General features: G+C 40.6%; 1 protein-coding gene across 1 annotated transcript in view; it reads right to left on the reverse strand.

Annotated features, from left to right (window-relative positions):
- The window catches only part of FAT4 (FAT atypical cadherin 4), a 166,653-nt gene extending 153,784 nt beyond the window's left edge, over nt 1-12,869 (reverse strand). Inside the window, exon 1 of the mRNA XM_061191994.1 lies at nt 7,386-12,869. Coding sequence (XP_061047977.1) covers nt 7,386-12,560 — 5,175 coding nt within the window. The 5' untranslated portion in view covers nt 12,561-12,869. The remainder of the gene's footprint in view (nt 1-7,385) is intronic.
- Between the last annotated feature and the right edge of the window lie 7,157 nt (nt 12,870-20,026).

A 20,026-nucleotide genomic window follows, 5' to 3' on the forward strand; every position in this document is an offset into this window, starting at 1 on the left:
GTCACCAGTATGAAGAAATATAAAAATATGAAAACTTTTTACACAGTAAAACTTGTATGCCTATGAGAGTATAGAAAGTATCAACCATTCTTATAACATGTTGTGTTGGGATTAAACATACATACTCAAGTCAGACTGCTGGGTTCAAGTTCGATTCCACCATAAACCAGCTCCATAAACTTGACCTCCATTAGCCTCGGTATCCTCATTTGTCAAATGGTGAGATGTCGTGGATTATGGTGAAGGCAAGACAATGCCCAGTGCTCACCAGTGTCTGACATAATGTAAACACTTTATATATGTTAGAATCTATACATGATAAAACATTTCAGAAAAATGTCAATAATCTGAAACAAATCATCCATAACAACGCCATTGGCTCCCAGTTGCCAGTTGTCAAACAGGGTTTATAAATGTCTCTCAACATTTCCTCAATACCTTAAAACTTGGTTTTCATTCCCTAATTGTTTCCTAAATATGCATGCATGTCTGGAAACTGCACCCCTATAGTCAATTCCTGACTGCCACATGTAAATTATCTTCCAGTTAGATTCTGTCATCTTCATGACTTTATTGTCCCATTTTGTCTCAGGATTTTAACACCAGGGAAAATCCAGTAATCTCTGTACAATGGTTGCATACATGTTAGTACATGGTATTTTATATATATATATATATATATATATATATATATATATATAACATGTATATATTTTATAAATGATATTTGTCTAACAGAATTTTTAAAAATTTTCACTTCTCTGCCTTCTTCATACTCTCTCCTCCTTATTTATTGTACTACTAAAATTGGCTGCTGTTGTCACAGACTACTTAAAGCCTGAAAGCATTAGAATATATTTACCATATTCCATATCTAGGAGACTTTAAGAAACCCTTTAATTCATTTTGGCCATGTCATTTGCCAGTTACTCTTCTTCAATTTCCACTCCCAGCTCCTTCTTCTGAATACTACCTAATTTCATGGGTATTCATCAAGAGCTGAACCTTAGCTATATTAATTTTTGGAAGAGAGGACATACCTCAGGGCCTGTGGAATCCTTTATAGTCACTAACTCAACAGTCCCTCACAGCTAATGAGGTTCTTTGGCAGTTTTTCATTGTAATGATGCCAAAGTGCAAGCTGTAGACAGTGCAATGAAAAATTGATTCCACAAAATATGAAGTACATAAACATCTTTTCAAAACTATTCCTAGAGTAGTTGCCTCAAAATCTAATTGGAACAATAAAGGATTAAAATAATTTGGGTTTTAATAAAGGCAAAAAAAGAAATAAACAATACCTCTGTCAGAAAATAAACTATATCTATAGAAATATATCAACAAAAGAGAGAGACCAAATCAAGCATCCTGAAGCCATATATGAAATATGCAGCATGAGCTTAATTGCCCATCAATATTCCTGTCTGTGATACACATTTGTACATGTCTTGAAAACGTATAGAGGCCTTTAAGTCACAGTTTAATAAATTTAATAAATTTAAACACATACCAACAGGGAAAAAGTAGAATCAGAAAATAATCATAGATTGTTTAAAAAAAAACAAAACACTGTGGAAGTCAAAAGTCGAGGAAGTAAGAAAATGTTTTCCTCCTTTTAATATAATCTTCACACTCCACCCACACAATTTCATCATTATTCCTTAGGAGAGTAAGATTTATCATCTGAAAATCCAAAAATGGATTCTCCACCTTCATAAAGTACAGCAACTGTTTCCAACCTGTACAGTACTGTAAATTAGGAGAGTCACTGCATATACGTGTGCCCTTCCTTTGTCTCCAGTGCCCCTCTCTCATATTCTCACCCTTCTTCCCTGCTCCAAAAACACCTCCACAGGTCCTCAACTTGGAATCCTTGCTGCTACCAGTAACTGACCCATAGGAATGTACAGCATCTGCTGATGGCCTTGATTGAGGTGGCAAAAATCATGCTTCTCTTGGTTCAGACAATACATAATACCACTTTTCAAAGAGTTTTTAACACCAATAAGGGTGTGAAAACAAGATTATCAAAAGCATACATCTATACTTTTATCTATGGAGTAAAAAAGCCCCTCTATTAATGAAGGACACAGATTGCCCTGTCTTTATAGGACAGTAGCTATGAACACAAATAATGGATTTTGCAAGTCTGGTTGTGATTTTTCTTTCTATCAATCTGAACTTAAGCAAATCACTTAACTTTTCTGAGACTGTTTCCACAACTACGAAGTGGGAGTGATCTGACTAATGTTGTTGTGAGGCTCAAATGATAAAAATCCCTAAAGAAGCACTTAGCACTCAGGTCAATGACTGAACATAGTGATATGCAATAAATTTTATAATAATGATAATTATTATTATCATTATTATTAAATATTCAGTTCTGTTGCTTATATTTTGCTTGTGAGGAATGACACACAAGATATACAGACATTTAATATAAGGTGCACTAACTCTTCTTCTAAACCCTTTGGAAGAAAATCATTTCTAAACTTGATATTCAGTATTGATATTACAAACGTCTCCATCATTTCTCCTGGAACTCTTGATGGTTTCACTGTAAAAATAAATTTATTTATTATCAATTGCTAAAACTCACTTCTAATCTAAACGTAATCATAATTTGTTCACTTAACATTCTAAACACACTTTTAATAGAATATTTCTAGTTGCTTTTTTTGTTGTTTTTTTTACTGAATTGCAAAAATCTCAGTGCCTAGACCAATGGTTCTCGCACTGTGGAACATGGGGCCCTAGGCATACCAGAGACCCATTAAAGATGCCTGGAAAATAAAAACTGTGTTCATAATTATACAAAACATTGTTTGCCTTTTCACTATGTTGACATTTACACTAGAGGTGCAAAAGCAAAGGGCAGGTAAAACTGCTGGTGCCTTAGCACAAAGCAAAGCAGTAGTTCCAAAGTATTCACCTCTAATTGTATTCTTCACTTACTAGTCACAGTAAAAATGAAATGCCAGTTTCACTTAAAAACTGAAGAACTCTCCCTGAAGAAACAGTAAAATGATTAATATTATTAAATCTAGACCATTAAATCCTGACGTCTTTTCAATATTTGGGCGACAAATAGTGAAACGTGCATAAAGAACCATTAATCTGTACCACTGTAAGTAGTCTCAAAGAAAAGCATGTGTGTGATGGATTGAGTTAAAGGCTGAACTAGGTGCTCTATTTACAGAATACAATTTTTACTTGAAAGAACAACTGACAGAGAAACTACGCTTTTTTTAGATTTGGTATGTGACAGACAGTTTTTGTTTGTTAGTTTGAAAATGAACAAAGGGAGCTTAATACATCAGGACAACAGCTAACAATATATGCTACAAATGATAAAATTTGAGCTTTCCAGTGAAAATTCAAATTTGGAAAACTTCAAACCATCACCATGAGGTTGTGAGTCAATATATTTAATGACTCTTTTGATAAGATCCTTATCAGTTATAACCGATATTTTCCAAATGATCAATGCCTGATATTTCTAAGTCACACATAGGTAAAATTTCCATTCAGAATGCAAGATAGATCAGTATTTTCATGCAACAAAGTATGAAAAGTTCACTGGTAGGGTTTCAGATTCCTAATTGCAAGTAAGCTTTAAGAAACAGCCAGTTGTGGAATTCCGGTGTAGCATCAAAAGAAAATCATCAATTATCTGAAAAGGATATCAAAATATCTTTCCCTTATCCAGCTTTGTCTATTTGAGTGAGAACGGATTATTTTCATATACTTTAACCAAAAGAACATATTGCAATAGATGGAATAAGAAGATTTGAGAATCCAGCTGTCTTCTCTTAGGCCAGATATTAAAGGGATTTATTAAAATGTAAAATAATGTCTCTCTTTTCATTATTTTTTATGTTTGGCAAAATTAAGTTCTTTTAATAAAATAAAAAAAAATATGTTATATGGTTAATGTGATTTTAAAGAAATTAATAAACATTTTTAAATTTTCTCAGTTTTAATGTTCAAAATATAAATATTAATAGATAAGACACACCTAAGCAAAAGCTCTTTGGGGTCCTGCAACCAACAAATTGGAGAACTGCAACCTAGAAGCATATACAGTATTTCTCTCCATTTAAACCCTAAGTTCCATGTGAGACCACCCACCTAAATTCCTCTTTCCTCTTTGAGTCTTCTGACAATTCTCAGTTCATTTGTAGAACAGACATAATTGGTATGTCTTTATGTCCTTAGTTCAAATAATGACCGAGATCAAATTTACTAACCTCCTTTATTCTCCCGGCTTCTCTCTGCTGATTATTCCTGAAGCACAAGAATGCACACACCAGTCTTAGCTCTTCTACCATCTCATTCAGCAAACATGTACTGAGCACCTACTATACACCAGGCTCTAGGAGATATTATTATCAAGGAGATATTATACTAGGAGATAATAAAGACCAACGAGGTGGGATAGGGAGGGTGAGAGGGAGGTTCAAGAGGGAGGGGATATGGGGATATATGTATACACATAGCTGATTCACTTTGTTGTACAGCAGGAACTAACACAACATTGTAAAGCAATTATACTCCAATAAAGATGTAAAAAATAAAAATAAAAGAAATAAAGACCAATGAGACAAAGCCTTTGACCTTCAAGAAGTCCAACCCAGTCCCGAAGTTGCATGTTCCCATAACACACATATTAAAAGAGAAATGCTTATGGATGTGCTACATCTCCAATTTTTTTTGTTGAACCTAAAAAAGTGGTACAAAATGTATATGAGCTATTCTAACATAATCAAGACTCTTCTTAGAATACAAAGATATAAAATAAAAGGATAATAAACCTTGTGTCTGCAACACAAAAGCCATCCTTCAAAGACACTCTCATCCATGCCAAAGTTTAAGCTATGACAGGTAGGGGCAGTGAAGGTGTACAACTGGACACAGCTCTGCAATGAGAAGTATCAGAGCCAAGTCCCCAGCACCGCCCCCTTCCCACACACACACACAAGTGTCAGAGCTTGAAAAAGAATGCAGATTAAATCATTTCTCTTTTACCCACTGACCCTCTGCTTGCCCATGGAACGTGATCAGCCATGACTCTAGCCAGAAACCTGAGTAAGCAACCCAGACTCCTCTCAGTGTACATGAATAAATTGTTAAAAAATGCATTGGAGCAAAGTTTACACTCAGAAACAAACAATTGAAAAATCACCTCTGACAACCAGAGGTAATTTACAGCTTCTTTTTGCAGAATCACGGTAAATTAACTGTTTGAGCGGAAGGAAAAAAACTTTATTGTATACACTTGAAAGACACAACCAATAATAATATGAAATTCTAGCTCCCAACTACTGCTTTCAATATTCTTTGGAGAAACACATTTGCTTTTAATTTTAGGAGTGGTTGGAGCTTGGGAACTCAAACTCGGTTTACAATTTCAGCACTTCAGTTCACAGAAGGTACCCTGACAAACAATTTTTTTCTCATAAAAAAATCATCATGATGAATTCTCTCCAGATTTTTAAATAGGCTACAGTAAATATGAATAACTTTTCATATTGGTGCTATTGGAGGTTAAAAAAGGTAACAGACATATAATCCCCTATTACTAACAAAATGGTTTATAATCATTATTTTTTAGTCCTCGTGCCTAATGCAGAAACAGCACTATTTAATAAATTTAAGCTAGGCTAATCTTTGCATATCTCATGGATAAATAATAAGACTAAATAAATCTTCTAATGAAAACAATGGACATTTAGTCTCATTGCAGAGCAAATGTAATGCATTGAACCAAACAACCAATAACATAATTTGTTTTACAGTTTAACAAATTTAAAGTCTAGAATGACTTAATTGCCTGTCTTTAATAGCTACTTAAATCTCTTCATCTAAGAAATAATTCCAGAGAAGGAAGGTAGAGCCAGGGAGTGGGTTTAGGGGAGGAATAACCCCAAATCAAAATAAAATTACATGTAAATCATAGCCTGAGTTAAACCAAATAGCTCAATAAGTAAGACCTATGTTAAGATCTTTAAAAAACTAATTAGGTAAAAGAGGACATATGGGTTAGAAGTTTCTTCAGGGCTATGTGTATAAGATAAAACTGAATTCCACTTAAAATTTTATCTCTAAGAATTATATCTCTATTAAGAATTATATCTCTAATTATATCTCTAATATCCTCTAGGCCATGAATATACTGTTCCATCCATAGAATAGACATAGCTAGCTAACATGAAAAAAAATCACAGGGGATTCAGAAAGATAAAAATAATAAACGAACATTTTAAATGAAGAAAACCCCTCACCTCTGTAAAAAAAAGAAAAGAAAGCAAGAAAACAAACACATGAGCCTCAGTTTCACCAGCATGTCATGTCTGGGTTACTGCCGAGTATCACAAACCACATTTGATATTTTGCGTTTTTGGATGAGTGACACCAGAATCTCTTTGAAGGGAGTGAGGAGAGAGAACTTAGGAAATGGCAAACGAGCTTTCCAGAGTATAGCTATATCATTTCTAGTTGATTATCAAAACAACATTGGAAGTAGTTCAACTAAAAAGCAAATCAATGAAACACTGAGGTAGTAACAGCCAAAAATATACCCCGGGAAAGGCCAAGCTTGAAATCTTTTGGCTTATGCTTTGAAACACTAGCTTCTTGTCCATCAGCAGACAGAACAACTTGTACCTATACCATGGCATTGAACAACACAGTTTTGTCTCAAGAAACAGCTTCTAATCTCTGATCATTCACAGCACACTACATGCTTTAGTTCAAGAGGGAAGAGAGAGGATTACTCTAAGTCAGAAGATAGTGCCTAAACTGTGAAGGCAGATGAAATCAGGAATCTCCCCAAACTTGGCCCAGCACATTGAAATTAGTCACTGTCTATAAAGAAACTGCCAAGACTGCTGAGGATGTGAAAGTTAATACCGTCCTGATGTAAACTGTCAGTCCACAGCCACGCCCCCTTGAAAGCCATGCTATAATGCTGATTTCTACCAAAGTTATTCATTTTGGAATACGGATTTCTTAAGTCTGAAATTGCTCATTCTCTGGTAGACTTCCTTACTGTGAGGTGTTTAGTTTAGCGTGGTGACGTAACTTAGATAAATGAATTTTTTTTTTTTTTGCACTTCTGAAATGGCTAGAGTTCTCATTAGCCTTACATATATGATGGTGTGAGATGAAATATAAGGTAAAAACTGTTCATTGTTTGGTTTTGATCAGGATTAAAGCTAAATTGCATGTAATTCTTGTTAGTCTGTGTGACAGAACATTTTTATATGCTCCTGTCAGTAAAATGAACAATCAACAGTAAATTACTATAGAAAGTAAATATAAAGAGAACGATCTTCCTAAAAAACACATCAACAAATAATCATAAGGGATGACAAAATCATTACCTCTGCTCTCTGTGTTCTAGGAAAAGCAGTTGATTTTTCTATGGCATAAACATCCACCAGGTAAAGACAGGCTCCTTGTTCGCGGTCCAGAATGGCTGCAGTCTGAATTATGCCAGTTTGTCGTCCAATAGTAAAGAGACGTCCCACAGTTTTTTCTTCACAACGGACTGAAACAATATAATACTCCACTGGCGCTTCAGATCCTCTAGGGCTAGCTGCTTCTATTGATATCACATTGGTGCCAATGGGTTCTCCTTCCTTCAAAATAGTTATATATTTGGGTTGTGTAAAAACAGGTCCATCAAGGCCCTGAAGAATGATGGTCAATTCAGTGGTTGATTTCCTCCTTTCAGGGCCAAGGTCTGTTGCTGAAACTATGAGGTTATAGATCAGCTGAGAAGGCACCAGCGCTGAAGCCACTCTCAAGTCTCCGCTATAACGATCCACAATGAAGGTGTCTGTGTCCCCATTGATGATCTCATACTCCACCTCTCCATTCGCCCCTTCATCTGGGTCAGCAGCCATAATTGTTGTCAGAACAGAACCAATCACAGCTGAAGGGTCGGCAGCCAGGGCATTTTGTGATATAAACATTGGAACATTGTCATTGAGGTCTGTAACCAAAATGGTCACGTTTTTCAAAGCATACCGTCTAGTTTCAATGGGCACAGCTTGATCATTGGCTTTTACAGTTAACTCAAAGAGATTAGCAAATTCCCGATCTATTTCAGCATTTGTATAGATAGTGCCTTTGACTTCATCTATGCCAAAGTGGTTGCCCCTTGGCATCTGTTGGATGATCGTATAGCAGAGTTGCCCATTAATGTCTGCATCAGGGTCATGTGCAGTCACTGAAATGACAGACGTTCCAATGGGAATGTTCTCAACAATAGACTTGAAAATATCCCCAGGAGGGAAGCTAGGAGGATTGTCATTAAAGTCTCTCACATGTATAACCACTGACATTGTAGATGAACGAGGAGGCCTTCCTTGGTCTTTTGCTGTTATATTTAATTTGTACAAAGACTGTGTCTCAAAGTCCAATTTTTTGGCAAGAAAAATACTCCCAGTGTTTGGGCTAATGCTGAAAGTTCCATGATTGTTAGTCCCAGTAATACTGTAATGTAAGTCAGCATTGTCACCTGAATCTGAATCAGTTGCAGTAACAGAGGACACGAGTTCACCAATTCTCATGTTTTCCAAAACATCAACAAATAGTGTTGATTTAGGGAAAGAAGGGGTATTGTCATTTTCATCTAAAATATCAATATTTAAGGTACAAGTCGAATTGAGGGAAACTGCCCCTGAATCCACTGCTTGAATTACAAGGGAATAGGCAGGTGTTGCTTCGTAGTCTAATTTGCCAATAAGTGTCACCTGACCAGAGGTACTGTCTATAGCAAACTGTCTTTCTTCATTTCCTTTTATTACAGAATAATGAATAAGTCCATTATTACCTTCATCAACATCTGAGGCAGATACTCTTAAAACTTGTGTCAGGTTGGCTGCTGACTCTGATATTGTCGCTTGGTAAAAGTCTTTTAAAAATTTGGGAGCATTATCGTTTATGTCCTTCATGTAAACATGTACTGTGGCCTGATCCTTGAGAGGCTGAGGGAGCCCCTGATCTGTTGCAGTGACTGTAAAGCTAAACACTGCAGTCCCTCTCCGCCTCATAAGAGACTCCCTGTCAAACTGATGAGTATTTGTAATTTCCCCACTAATTGCATGCAGCTCAAAATCTGGCTGCACCATTTCAAAAGAATACCTTACTTCTCCATTTGGCCCAAAGTCTTTATCTATAGCATTTACTTTGCCCACAAACGACCCAGCTCTCTGTTCTTCTTCAAAGTAAAATGTGTAATTGGTACTGTTAAAAAGAGGTCTGTTATCATTTACATCTTCTAAAACTACAGTAACATTCACAGTAGCACTAAGGGGCTCCACTGCTCTGTCAGAAGCAACAACCAGTAAAACATATCTGTCTTGAAGTTCACGGTCCAGTTCACTTTTTATATACAATTGACCATCTGGGAATATGCCAAAAGCATCCCCTGTATTGCCTTCAGCAATGCTGTATGCAATTTCACCATTTGCTCCTGAATCCTTATCAAAAGCTTGCACTTTAAAGAATCGAGAATTCACAGGTTCTGACTCAGAAAGGGTGACCTCATAAGAAAGTTGGTCAAACACTGGTGGGTTGTCATTTACATCATGGACATAAACTGTTAAGATGAAACTAGAGGAGAGCTGGGGAACACCCACGTCAGATGCCAAGATCTCTATCTGGTAGGAACCAGCGTGAACATCCAGGGGTCCTAGCAGACTAATATTACCATTCCTTTCATTGATAGTAAAGAGGTTCTTGGGGTTTTGCTTCAGGCTATAGAGTACCATGCCATTGACACCTTCATCAGGGTCCACAGCTTTGGCTTGGAAAATGCTGTGACCTGCCTGCCAATTCTCTACCACATTCACACTCTCTACTGCCTGAAGGAAATGGGGAGAGTTGTCATTTAAATCCTTAACTGTGATGTTAACCATCGTGTCTCCAGTCACTGTGCCCCCACTGGCTACTACTTTCAGCTGATAAAAGGATTGCTCTTCTCTGTCAATCACACTTGCTGTGGTAAGCTGCCCAGTGACCTGGTTGATAGCAAACATACCTTTCTGATCCCCAGTAGTAATGAGATAACTGATGTTGGAATTGAGATCCATGGTGGATGCAGACACACTACCCACATGATATCCCAGAGCCACATTCTCAAAGACCACGAAGCTGTAGGCAGCCTGGCTGAATACAGGTGGGTTGTCTTGAGTGTCCAATACAGTGATGGTTACTATTGCCTGGTTTGGAGATTGTAAATTGCCACCATCAGTAGCCACTATTTGCAACTGGTAAGCAGTTTTTTCTTCTCTGTCTAGGGCCATTCTTGTAGAAATAACCCCACTCTGGGCATTGACCTGAAACCGAGACCTGTCCCCAGCTGATATACTATATTTGACAGTTCCATTGAGACCCAAGTCTGGGTCAGTGGCAGACACTGTGGTGATGTAGCTACCTCCAGGCTCATTCTCCTGAATATGAGCAAAGTACTGGACTGGGTAGAACACAGGGCTGTTGTCATTAATATCCAGGAGGCTCACATTTATTCGAGCCGCTGATGACTGGGGAGGAGAGCCCAGATCTGTGGCCAGAACCAACAGGGAGTAGAAAGCTTGCACCTCCCTGTCCAAGGAGGAGATAGTACTCAACCTCCCCGACACAGGATGCAGGCGGAAGGACCTCTGGTCAGTCTCAGACTCTTGTAGGGAGAAACGCACTGTCCCATTGTCACCCAGGTCCCCATCAGTTGCCCCAAGCACCAGTAGTTCAGTCCCTGTTGGGGCATTCTCAACCACAGACACATCATATCCTTCCAGCTGGGTAAATACTGGCTTTTCATCATTCACATCCAGGAGGGTGACTTCAAGCTGGGCATAGGAAACCTTGGGGTGAACCCCCTGGTCCCGAGCACTGATATTCAGCACAATCTGGGAAGCGAGTTCACGGTCCAAGCCCCCAGCAAGCCCAGTGGTCACCAGGCCGCTGTGTTCACTGATGTGGAACCAACCGAGTCCATTCCCAGAGACAATGCTGTAACGCAGATTAGCATTGAGACCAGAGTCGCCGTCAGTGGCAGACACTCCACTCACATAGCTTCCCGGGGGCGCCTCCTCGCTCAGGTTCACCCTGTACACTTGTTGGGCAAAGACGGGAGGGTGGTCATTGATGTCATTGACGAAAATCACCAAGCTCGCCACAGAAGAGCGCGCCTGAACCGCTGCGCCAGGGGGCGCCCCGTAGTTATCAGAGACAGAAACTGTTAGGTTGTAAGAAGGGATGCGCTCCCGGTCCAGGGCGCTGGCTACTTTGATGAGGCTCAGGTTCGGCACTTTGCTGCTCTGCACCTCGAAGTGGCGCTGCTCGTTGCCCCCAAGGATCTGCACAGAGATGTTCCCGTTGGCCGCGGGGGAGTCTGCGTCCGTCACGGTGAGCAGAGCCACCACAGTGCCCACCTGAGCATTCTCATCTACCGAGGCGTAGCGTGAGGTGGCAGGGAAGTAGCGGAATTTCACCACAGGGTCGTTGTCGTTGACGTCCAGCAGCTGAATCAGCGCCTCGGCGCGCCCAGTGAGGGAAGGCACGCCTCGGTCCAGAGCCTGCACGGTAAGCGAGTACTGGCGCCGGGCCTCGAAGTCCAGGGGCTCCCGCACCGTGATAAGCCCAGTTTCGGGGTCCATTTGGAAGGGGGTCCCCTCGTCCTGCAGCCGGTAGCGGATATCCGCGTTGGTGCCCTCGTCCGCGTCCGCTGCCGCCACCTGGAGGACGCTGGAGCCCACCGCCGCGTCCTCAGGCACCCCCGCCTGGTAGTGGGAACTACCAAAAACTGGGGGGTTGTCATTAATGTCCTGCACAGTTACGTTTACCTGAAGGTAGCCCCGCCGCTTCGGCTCTCCCTTGTCCTCCACTTCCACCAATAGTTGGTACTGCGGCGTGACCTCGCGGTCCAGCCCGCCCTTGGACACCAGATGCAGGAACGCGCCCTCGCCACTCGGGTTCAGGGTGATGTCCAGGCGGAAGCGACCCGCCTCGTTGCCCTGGATGATGCGATAGGACCGGTGGTCCACACCATTGGAGCCGATGTCTGAGTCGGTGGCCGTATCCAAGATGACTTGCCGCCCGCTGCTACTGTCCTCCTTGAAAGTGACCACAATCGAGGGTTCAGGGAAGACCGGGGCGTTGTCATTGAGGTCCCGCACCAACACTCGCACTTCGGTGGGGTAGGTGGGTGAGCTGGAAAGAACCACCAGGTTGATCACGTCGCTGGGTAGGCTCTCGCGGTCGATGGTGGCAGTGGTGTACAGGGCCCCGGTGCTACTGTTTATGGCAAACAGGGCGTGGCTTTCGCTGAGTCGGTAGGTGAAGCCTGGGCGCGTCTGGATGGTACCCACCAGCGTGCCGGGAGGTTGCTCCTCCAGCACCTGAAACACCTGGCGCTGCTCGGCCCCGCTGACCCGGGCCGGCCGCGGTAGCAGTGACAGCAGCCAAAAGACGCGAAGGAGCTGAAATAATGATAAAGTGGGCAGCGGGAGGCACGGGCGGCCAGGAGCCCTGTCTGCTGCCAAGTCCATGGTCCTGGCTCCCTGGAACGGTGTGATAAAGAGAAGGAAGAGGTGAGGCAAAAAAGAGTGATAACGACAGGGATCAAGTAGGCACCAGCAAACATGCAGCCGATGTATCTGTCTGAGAGCTCTGCTATTTCAAAGAACCTCCAGTCCAGCAGAAGCAAGTCGCATCAGCAAAAGGCTCCAGGTAGCCATTTGGACGCTTAGCGCGGGAGAGATGAGGAAAAAGGAAAAAGCGGCAGGGCATTCCTCGGGGGGCACTCCTGTTTGTTGACGAGTCCCCAGAAAAGTTTCTCAAACCTCCTATATTTTCCCCCTTCACTTTGTTTTCGAATCCAGAAAGCCTGAGCGTTTTCGGCTGGGTGGATGTGAGTTGGGAGAGGTTGCCTGTATTTAAGGTATATGAGGAATCATTGCAAACAATTGTCTTCAGAAACTTTAGAACTTACCCAAGGCGAAGAAACTGAAGAGGGAAGGACAAACGTCCGTAGCGGTGTGTGGAAAGAACAACTGCGCACTGGGGAGGGGGCGATGGGGAACCTGGAGATTATCAAATTGCTTTCCCAAAAGCTGGAGACGAGGGATTTCCTGGAGTCCCCTCTCCTCAAGAACAAGGCTGCAACGCCCCTCCAACAGGGCTGCAGAAGTGGCCGCTGAGGCCCAGGCGGCGGCGTCTGAGCGCGGGCAGCTAGCAAACTGCGTTCCAAGCGCTCGCTTTGGCGCTAGCGTTCCGGTACCCGGGAGCGCTCAGCTCCGTCCCTTCTCCTCCAGCAGGAGCCGCCGCCGCCCCTGCTGCGGCTTCGAGCCCTTAGTCGGGCACAGGCAAAATCCAGCGCTCCTCAGCATTTTTTTTTTTTTTTTTTTACCTCTGCCGGGACGCCTGCCGACCCATTATTTGTACATCCAAATCGAGCGTAGGTCCCGCTTTCTTCTCGGCCTCGCCGGGGTCGGGCAGGAGCAGCGCGCTGTCCCCGAGTCCCCTCCCCTCACCATGCCAGGGGGCTCCTTCTCCGGCGGCCCCAGTCAGAAGCCCACTCTAGTGCGCCTCGCCCCTGACCTCGTGCCCTTTGCTTTTATTGTCCCGTGTCAGTTTCACTTTGTAATCCACAAGGCTTTTTGTTTGGGGCGGGGGGGTGGTGGGTCCCTCTTTCTCCTTCACCGTTGGCGGTGGAGGCGGGGAAGTCGGCGCTGGGCTCTGGCGGCGCCCGCGGCAGCTCGGGACGGCGGCTGTCAGCGCTCTCCCTCTCGCCTGCCCGGGCTGAAGGTTGTACCGCTGTGGAGCTGGAGCTCCGCGAGCCCCTCTCAACCTCCGGCTGCTCCCTCGCACTCTCCCCGCCCCTTCCCCGCCGCACGCGCGCGCGCACACACGCGCACACGCGCGCGCGCGCGCGCGCGCGCACACACACACACACACACACACACACACACACACACACACACACCGCGTTGTCGAAACACAAACAGAGGGGGAGGGAAGACCGTGAGCTGGAGCAGGACTCAGAAACTTTGCTCGCCACTCATTGATCCCCGCACTTTAGTTTGCCCGGACTCCCCCTAGCTCCCCGTGCTGTCACCTACTGCCCCTCCCTCGCCCCAGCCCCATTGGGCCGGAGCTAAAGCAGCCCCGCCTGGCACTCCTACCGCGAGCGCTCTCCGACTTCTTCCGCCTCCGACTGGCTTCTCGGGATGCTAATCACTCCAGCCTCCCGGAGGACTGTAGGCTGTCGGGTGTGGGAGCTCGGCGAGTAGGAGGCGCTGAGAAGGGGGTGGGGTGAGGTTCCCCCCCCCCTTTTTTTCTTCTTTTTGGTCACATCTTGGCCGGCATCTGAGCAATAACAGCAAAAAGCTGCCGCCGAATAGATGGGGGTGGGGTCAGGTTTGCAGATAAATAACTTCAGTGATGGGTTCTGGGGGAAGACCGTTAGGTTGTTATGCTAGTAATAACTCAGGGGTAAGGGGTGGGGGGTCGAGGGAAATAAAAGAAAGGCAGGGGGTGAAGGTCTATTAGAGCGGGAAGAAGGATTAAGCAAAGCCTGTCTGGGAATGCAGAGCGCAGATTTGCTTTAACCGTTTCCTGCCCCTTCTCTTTCGATGGGAGAGGAGGGAGTTGCTCTACAGTATGATCCGGCAGCATCCAAACCAAATCTTCCCCATTCCTCCTCTGTCTACAGAGAGAGCTAATTGCAGTCCAGATCTAACCCTAAGCCTGTCTCCACTTCCAGGTGAGTAGGGGCACCAAGGCCTCGGTACCGACCGCACTTTGGATTTCCTATAGGAAAAGCCAGGGGAACTCTGTTTTTTTCCTTTCCCAAATGGATCCCAGGTGCCAGTAGCCAAACCTTAGAGTTTCAACAATAACAATGGTAGCCCTTTGGAAAGATGGAGGTCTCTTCCTATTGCAAAGTTTGGAATTTTGATCTCCGTTGTAATATTTCCCCCTAGACATTTTAAAGCCAAAGGAATCCTGATGAAGGTTTGTTTCTTTTTGCTTTGGTTTGGTTTTTATCTGGGGAAAAGACGGATATGAGGAAATAGAAATAAATAGAATGAAATTTAAATTTTAAAATTACCCACGTGCCACGCAGGTCACTCAGATTACTGCAGCTAATTTTTGTGGTATTATTCAAAGAAAAAAAAAAAAAAGACTAGGAATCAGGTCAGTATTATTTCCCCTTTAAGGACAACCGTTTCGAAAATAAGAATTTAAGCCAAGTAATGCAAATATAGGGCATGTGTCATACGTTTCAGCCACAGTAACCCCTCCAAATTTAAAACTTCTGAGTTCGGAGATGATTCAGCCATGAGTAAATACTGCCCTCTGCTGTTCTCTGTCCGTCTTACATTTTTAGCAGTCTGGTTTCTTGCTTAAAATTAAATGCAGAGACGAGAAGGATCTGGTTACAAGGCTAATTCCTCCTTCTTGCCTAGGGATAGTAGCAAAGAAAAAAGATCTTTAGGAATCTCCTAGTGCCTTTCTTTACTTACGGTTAAAAAAAAAAAAAAAACTTTTTTTAAGCAATAAGGCAGAGAGCAAATTCAAGTCCTCTGATCCAGACAGCCTGTAGCCCAAAACTGATATATGGAAACATGAATGGTAAAATCTCTATCACCAATTCCTTTGTTTAGGTTAGAATATTTACTTCTGCATTTTCCTCTACTGTAGATACTGATATATACGGTACATATAATGGGTGAATTGGAAACAGACAAGAAAGTTAAATTTCACCATTTTTGTATTTTTAGGCCTTGAAAACTTGTGAAAGCATTGGAAGCTATTCTTTTAAGAGAGATATTTTTAAGCATTTTCTCAACACTCATATCTCTGCCAATAAATTACAGTCTTTATTTTGATGTAATTTAACACACAAAGATTTGTTGATTAACTAAAGTGAAAGCAGAAATTTTTACAAACCATGGCTATGATGTGTGATTTTAAGAGGGTTTTCTTACTTGTATGATATTGTTTACTAATGTGTCACAGTTCAGTCATTCAGGTAGGAAAGTGTAGAAAGAAAACATTTAGATACTTGTAGGGAATCAGGTACTTTTTTCTGTTTTCTTGTTTGTTTGGAAAGCCTTTGGGATCATCTTCATATTTAGTCTCAATAGTATTAAATTTGCATCACTTATGAGTGAATTTAATATTGGGGAAATGGGTAAAAATCATTCATTTTGTGGAATAGGAAGTGTAATATATATTTTTAAGTAAAAAAACAAGATATGACAAAATTAAATAATATAAAAAATGTACATATATTCAGTACATAAAATAATTTTTTGAACATTCTGAATGAAGACTATCAAAAATGATTTAGACAATGGCATGGTTATTCAAATAAATGGAAACTTTCCATGATAACTGCATTAAAGTAACGCATTCGTTTATAGATAAAACCTACACATAAAATTACAATCTATGTACACATAGGTACATAATTTAAGGTATAATATAGAGAATGGTTTTAATAAAAGACAAAGAATAAAGCTTTTATTATATTTAATTTTTCTCCCTTGGATTTCAGAAATTCTAGTAATATAATGCATGATAAAAAGTAAGGATGCCCCCAACAAAATCAAATGAAATCAAATAAAGACACATTGTAATTATACGTGTGAAAAAGCAAAGTTTATTTTTGCTTTTCCACCAAAAGCTTAATTATTTTAAGAAAAGGATTATTTAGTGAAAACTTTCAATAAACATAAAATTGCATGCTTCTAAGAGAGAAGATATTCATCAATTTTAGTAAACTGTAGGGGAAAATTGTATTTTTTTATGTCCAAGCATGAAAGAAACTAGAGAACACAACTCATTTGAAGTTTAGAGCATACATTAAAACAAATAGTTTTTGTAATAATTTGTTATCCTGGTCTGTACACAATTACCATCATTACTTCATTAAATGTTTGAAATTACTTTCATGTTTTAGACCCTAGGTAAAGAAGCTTAGGTTAATCGTACTCTACAATTCATATCACATTAGCAACATAGTCCCAGAAAAGGATTCTCCCCGCTGCTTCTTCCTTTCCATTCCTCTCTTCTCCCTTTCCCTCCCTTCTTCTTCCTTCCTTTCTCCCTTCTTCCTTTCTTCTCCCTTCTCTCCCTGTTCTTCTCTTCCCCTTCCTTTCCTTCTTTTCCTTCTTCTCCTCTCCTCTCCTTCTTCTCTTTTCCCTTCCCTTCCAATTCCTGCCTTCCCTTCCCTCCACTCCCCTCCTCTCCCTTCCTCTCCCATCCTTCCCCTCCCGTCCCTCACTTTACTCTTTATTATACTTTGCTCACCTTACCTTATTCTGCTTTACTCTTTTCTCCTTATCATTCTTCAGTCCTGTTACAGGACTCCCAGAGGCAAACATTCTAATAAGTGGAATGTGTACTTCTTGGTTCCATGCTTTTGCAAAATATGTATTATTTAGTTGTCCTGTATTTTTAATTGAGATAAATGGTTTGTGTTATATTGTGTATGTGTCTCATCCTCTTTTTTATCTTTCTACCGAGCGCTATTTTTAAGGTTTACACATGTTGTTATGTGTTCCTCTAAATTATTGTTTCTGACTTTTGCCTTTTACTGTAAGGCATGTATTCATAACTCTTAACCTGTCTATTTACATGGTTATAGGCATCAAGGTTGCCTCTAACTCCCTGACATCAAAGATTAGTCTGCGATGAACATCCTTGTAATTGTCCTCAAAAGGAAATGAATAGTTTAAGGATATGTAGTGGGGAATAGAAGAGGACTCCATTCCATATCTGAAATGAAGAGCTGATTGTTTGCTAAACAAGAGAGAGTTGTGTTTGTGGGATACAGTGTTTCTGAGCAAGAAGACTGATCCTAGGATCGGGAAGCATGGAGTTCAGAGATGGCAAATTTTCAGAAGCAGGAAGGGTTAGATATTGGTTAACTTTTGAGTGTGGAATTGAAATTAGTAGACTGTAGTTTTTGCAGATTGGCTAAATTTCATATTTGTGATTACCAATGTGAATTTAACATGATTTGGGATGGGTTTAACACTGGTTCTTATAATTGGCTCTTGGTATCATTGACACAGGTGGATAGGATTTTTGTCCTTATTTCTGTTATTTCTCTTACTCTTATATCTGGCTCTGTTGCTTTCCAACTTCTTTTGCTAAATGTTTAACTCTGTATTTTAGACTTTCTTATTTCCTGATAAATATATTTAAAGCTATAAATTTCCCTCAAAGTGTCGTATGAGCCTTACTCCACAAAATATTAATTACAAAATGCTACGTGTAATGATTTCATTTTTATTTAACTTTAAATATTTACTAACTTATTTTATGGTTTCCTCTGTAGCACAAGATTGTATTTAATATATAAATACATTTCTAAATATGTGTTGAGTAATAAAGAGCCCTCTCCTTCAGCAATCCTGCTGCCTTTCACCACCTTCCCTTTGTTACTATTTCTTCATTGTGTTATATTCAAAGTATCTGTGATACAAAGGGAAGGTGCCTGCCATCTGGTGGCATTTCTTCAAAGAATTCTATCATTCAAACGGCACAGAATACTCATGTGAAGGAATATATGATAGCAATGAAAAGTGCTCAGTTTTAATTTGTAAGTGGTTTCCACTTACTTCTGCATCTCCTCCTTCTTAAAGGTTGACTGTGAAACATTTTTTAATTGCAAGTTTGCTGAACACATCCCAGATGAAACAGTAACTATGCATGTCTAAGAATTCAGCATGCCAGTGTACCACAGTCATTTTTAACACAAATTCAAAACAACAACAAAAAAAGTGTTAAATATCAAAAAACAGAACAAAACAAAGTGTCTGTGATAAAAAAAAAAGTCTCCAGTTTCTGTCCTCTCTTCTTATCTTAACCCACTCCAATCAGTTTTACCCAAAGCGATCCTCCGAAATTTTTCGTATCAAGGTCTCAGTTGATCACTTCCTTCTCCTTGATTAACTTTATTCGTTTCCCTTCCAGGATGCCATCCTGCCTCATCTTTTCAGTCTCAGATATTTTACTATGTAGCACCTCAGGGCTCGTGGGACAAACTGCCACCGTCCATCCTCTAAACTCTGCCTCTTGGTGATCTCATCTTGTAACAAGTCTTCAAATAAGTTGATGACACTCAGAAAAGAATGTGAACTGTGCAGTTCATGGGTTCAGTGTTCTGTCCACATCCATTAAGCTGTTTGTTAATTATGCTATTCAGATCTTATATATCATTACTGATTTTCTGTTGGCTTCCTGTATTGATACTAAAAGAGGCATGGAGGCATGTTAAATCTGCATTATGATTGCAAATTTAAATCTCCTTATAGTTATGTAGCTATTCTTGTTTTGCATATTAAGGCATTTTACTATATATATTTTATATTTTATTTATTCCCCATTTTATATGTTTATATATTTATAAGTACATATATATAATTTTATATATTCATCATGAATTAAACCTTTTCTAATTAAGATGTGACTCTCTTTATCCCAAATAATATATTTTCCTTAAAGTCTATTTTTGTCTGATACAAGTACAGGTAACCAGCATTCTTTGGTACTATCATGACAGATTTTTTTTCCTATCCTTTCACCTTGTATTCTCTGTACCCTAATGTTTTAAAAGTCTTTTTGACACAACATTATATTTGAAAATGCATTCACTGATTTTTTTTTATCATCATTGCTTCTTAACTGGAGCGTTTAGTCTATTTACATTTAGTATAACTACTCACATTCCTGTTTAAATCTCCTATCTAACTTTGTGTGTTGCTATTTTTCTCTAGTTTTATCTTTTTGTTTATTTCTGTGCTTCTTACCTGTGTTTTTTAATTAATTAGATATTTCTTTCACTTTCTGCTACTACTTTGGGTGATATATGCTCTGTTTTGGCTATTTTCATTTTACTTCAAGAAATTGCAAAAACATTCTTCTCAAAGTCTTAAATACTTCAATGCCTTAAGGAAAAAGGACACTTCTTGAACAATACATTTTAAAATACATTCAT

The sequence above is a fragment of the Eubalaena glacialis genome, chromosome 5, assembly GCF_028564815.1.
Source record: "Eubalaena glacialis isolate mEubGla1 chromosome 5, mEubGla1.1.hap2.+ XY, whole genome shotgun sequence".
NCBI lineage: Eukaryota > Metazoa > Chordata > Mammalia > Artiodactyla > Balaenidae > Eubalaena > Eubalaena glacialis.